We start from the raw sequence: 2,361 nt of genomic DNA on the forward strand, positions 1-2,361 counted from the left end.
ACTCTCTAGCCTGATTTACACCCAGAGCAACGGGCTGTTCACATACCGCTTGCTTGTAAACACAAGAATGGCCAGGCCATTCGGCACTGAGCTGTCTCGCTGCCTCCCTCCCACCGCACAAGGAAGGACAGCTCTTGTTTTTAAGTGTCTTGCCTCAGTTATGGAAACAGCAGGTTTTGTGGCAGGAAGGTTCTTCTTCTGGCCACCAGAGAGCAAACAAGGCTGGGGAGGGAGAGGTGGGAAGGCATTCCTTCTTCCTCATGGCTTCCCCAGAGAGCCTACCCTGAGCTTCTTAGAAGAGAACTCTAAAGTGCATGTGGTTTCTTGCCTTCAGGCAGGGCTTGTTGGCAGCCAGCAGAAAGATTCGATTTTGTCAGAATCCCTCTACCGCCTCTCCTCTCCACCGTCCTCACGTCAGGGAAGCCCTCCTTCAGCTACACTCCGGATGTTTCTCTGAAGAGCCTACTCCACCCAAGCACTGCTCCACAAGGTCTCTCCCTCTCTGAGCTAGAAGAAAGAAGAGATAGCACTGCCTCCATGAGAGATCTTAGATCAGATCCTCACACAAGGAAAGGGCATCGGGGCCCCCTTCTGATCATATTAAACCCTGGGGGTAAAATGGCTATGACAGAGAGACAGAGTTGAGAGAGTGAGAGGTTGTTGAGATAACAGGACCTCTCTTAGAACACTTCTCTTCCAGGCAGAATTAGTAGAAGCCTCCCGCAGAGAAGAGAACCAAGGATTGCTCACTTTGCTGATGAGCTCAGCGATGCACGCAGATCTACCCATAGGGACCTCGGATTTCCCACACTGCCACGCATCTGCAGACAGCCCCGCCTCCAGCTGGGACACATGAGAAAGAGCCTGCAGCAATGGCCACCGGGAAGCACTCAAGAGATGCCAGAACAGAGGACCCACAAGGGACATACTTAGAAACCAAAGGACCTCAGACCCAACAAGCTTACAAGGTCCCACGTGGTCTTACGATGGAGAGCCAAAAACCCATTACAGCATGACCATGAAAGTACATCAAGGAAGAGCAACCATTAGGCAGCTCACTCGCAGTACTAATGGCTTCAGATCTGAGCCATCTTGAGCTCTTCCAGCTGTAATTAAAGGTCATATCTATAAACATCAGAGTGATCAGCCAGGTTTGGACAACTAGAAAGAAGGCACAGGCACTGCTCCCACAACACTAGTTGAAACTGTCTCTGGAGTCCCAGAAGACCTGGCTTGAAGACACCTGGAGTTTTCACTACACTGCTACAATGTGAGCGATTCTGATTCCCACAGCTTTAGAAATCCCATCCTTCACACCACATTTGCAAAGCAATTTAGCAAGAGGTTCCCTTCTGCCCTCTGCACTACACCACACCATGCCAGATAAATTTTGATCACTTTTCCTTACCTAATATCATTTGCTCCATTACTGGAAGAGAACGTACAACTATGCAGGAAAAAGCACTAACCAGACCTATTTTCACACTCAGCAGATGGTTTAGGGTCCAAATACCTCTTACTCCATTTGGCTGTATGGCTTTAGCAGATAATTCCACTATCTAGTCTGCATTACAAACTGTAGACCCCACAGTATCTGAGTAACACAGTTCTCAAAACAGGAATCAGCTAACACTGCATCTTACCTTTTTAATTTGATCCTCTTTTAGCTTTGTGAAATGGAAAGCTAGCAAGTGGACGGCAAACATTTTCTTGAAACGGATGGATGAGTCAGTAGTGACAGAGCTGCTGTCAATAACTCCAAAGCGACAGGTCTTTATTCACGAAGCTGGAACTAGAGAACCTTCAGCTGAGGCATTTCCCCCAGGGTGAAATAGTGGAGTTCCTGGGAAATTGAGTCCAGAAATAAATCCATCCAGTGCGATAAGTTCAATGATTAAACTTCTGTCTCTTTGTATCACCCCCCCACATCAACCCAAAGTCCCTCCCTCCCCAGCCACACACTTCATTGTGCAAGAGCAGGCACCTGGAGAGCTGCCAAGCTGAAGGGGAGAAAAATCGATTTTGTTACTGCCCCACTTGGGAATTGTTACCACTTTGCAATGGAGTTGCTATGCAGCCTGCCCTGCTTCGCCCTGCTTCGTCCCCGGGTGGCTGACAAGCTCCCACCAGCACAGACTGCTGCAGCAAATCTGGAAAGTCAGAGGGGACTTTAGGAGGTTTCTTCCCTCTGCTGAGCGCTCCCACTTGCGAGAGAAGCTCTTCTGCATGAATTAACTCCGCTCTAGTTCCACACAGTGCACCCTTATCTGCAGCTTTTTTCCAATTAAGCTTCAGCTGTGTAAAGGAGCAAAGAGACACACAGACCCCTGCCCCCAGCCGAAATACCTCTTGTGCAATTTC

The 2,361-nt window shown here is 48.8% G+C and overlaps 1 protein-coding gene across 1 annotated transcript in view; it reads right to left on the reverse strand.

Moving 5' to 3' along the window:
- The window catches only part of HKDC1 (hexokinase domain containing 1), a 20,359-nt gene extending 18,653 nt beyond the window's left edge, over positions 1-1,706 (reverse strand). Inside the window, exon 1 of the mRNA XM_010138700.1 lies at positions 1,644-1,706. Coding sequence (XP_010137002.1) covers positions 1,644-1,706 — 63 coding nt within the window. The remainder of the gene's footprint in view (positions 1-1,643) is intronic.
- Positions 1,707-2,361: the final 655 nt, after the last annotated feature.

Source organism: Buceros rhinoceros, unplaced genomic scaffold (genome assembly GCF_000710305.1).
Source record: "Buceros rhinoceros silvestris isolate BGI_N320 unplaced genomic scaffold, ASM71030v1 scaffold41606, whole genome shotgun sequence".
Classification (NCBI taxonomy): Eukaryota; Metazoa; Chordata; class Aves; order Bucerotiformes; family Bucerotidae; genus Buceros; species Buceros rhinoceros.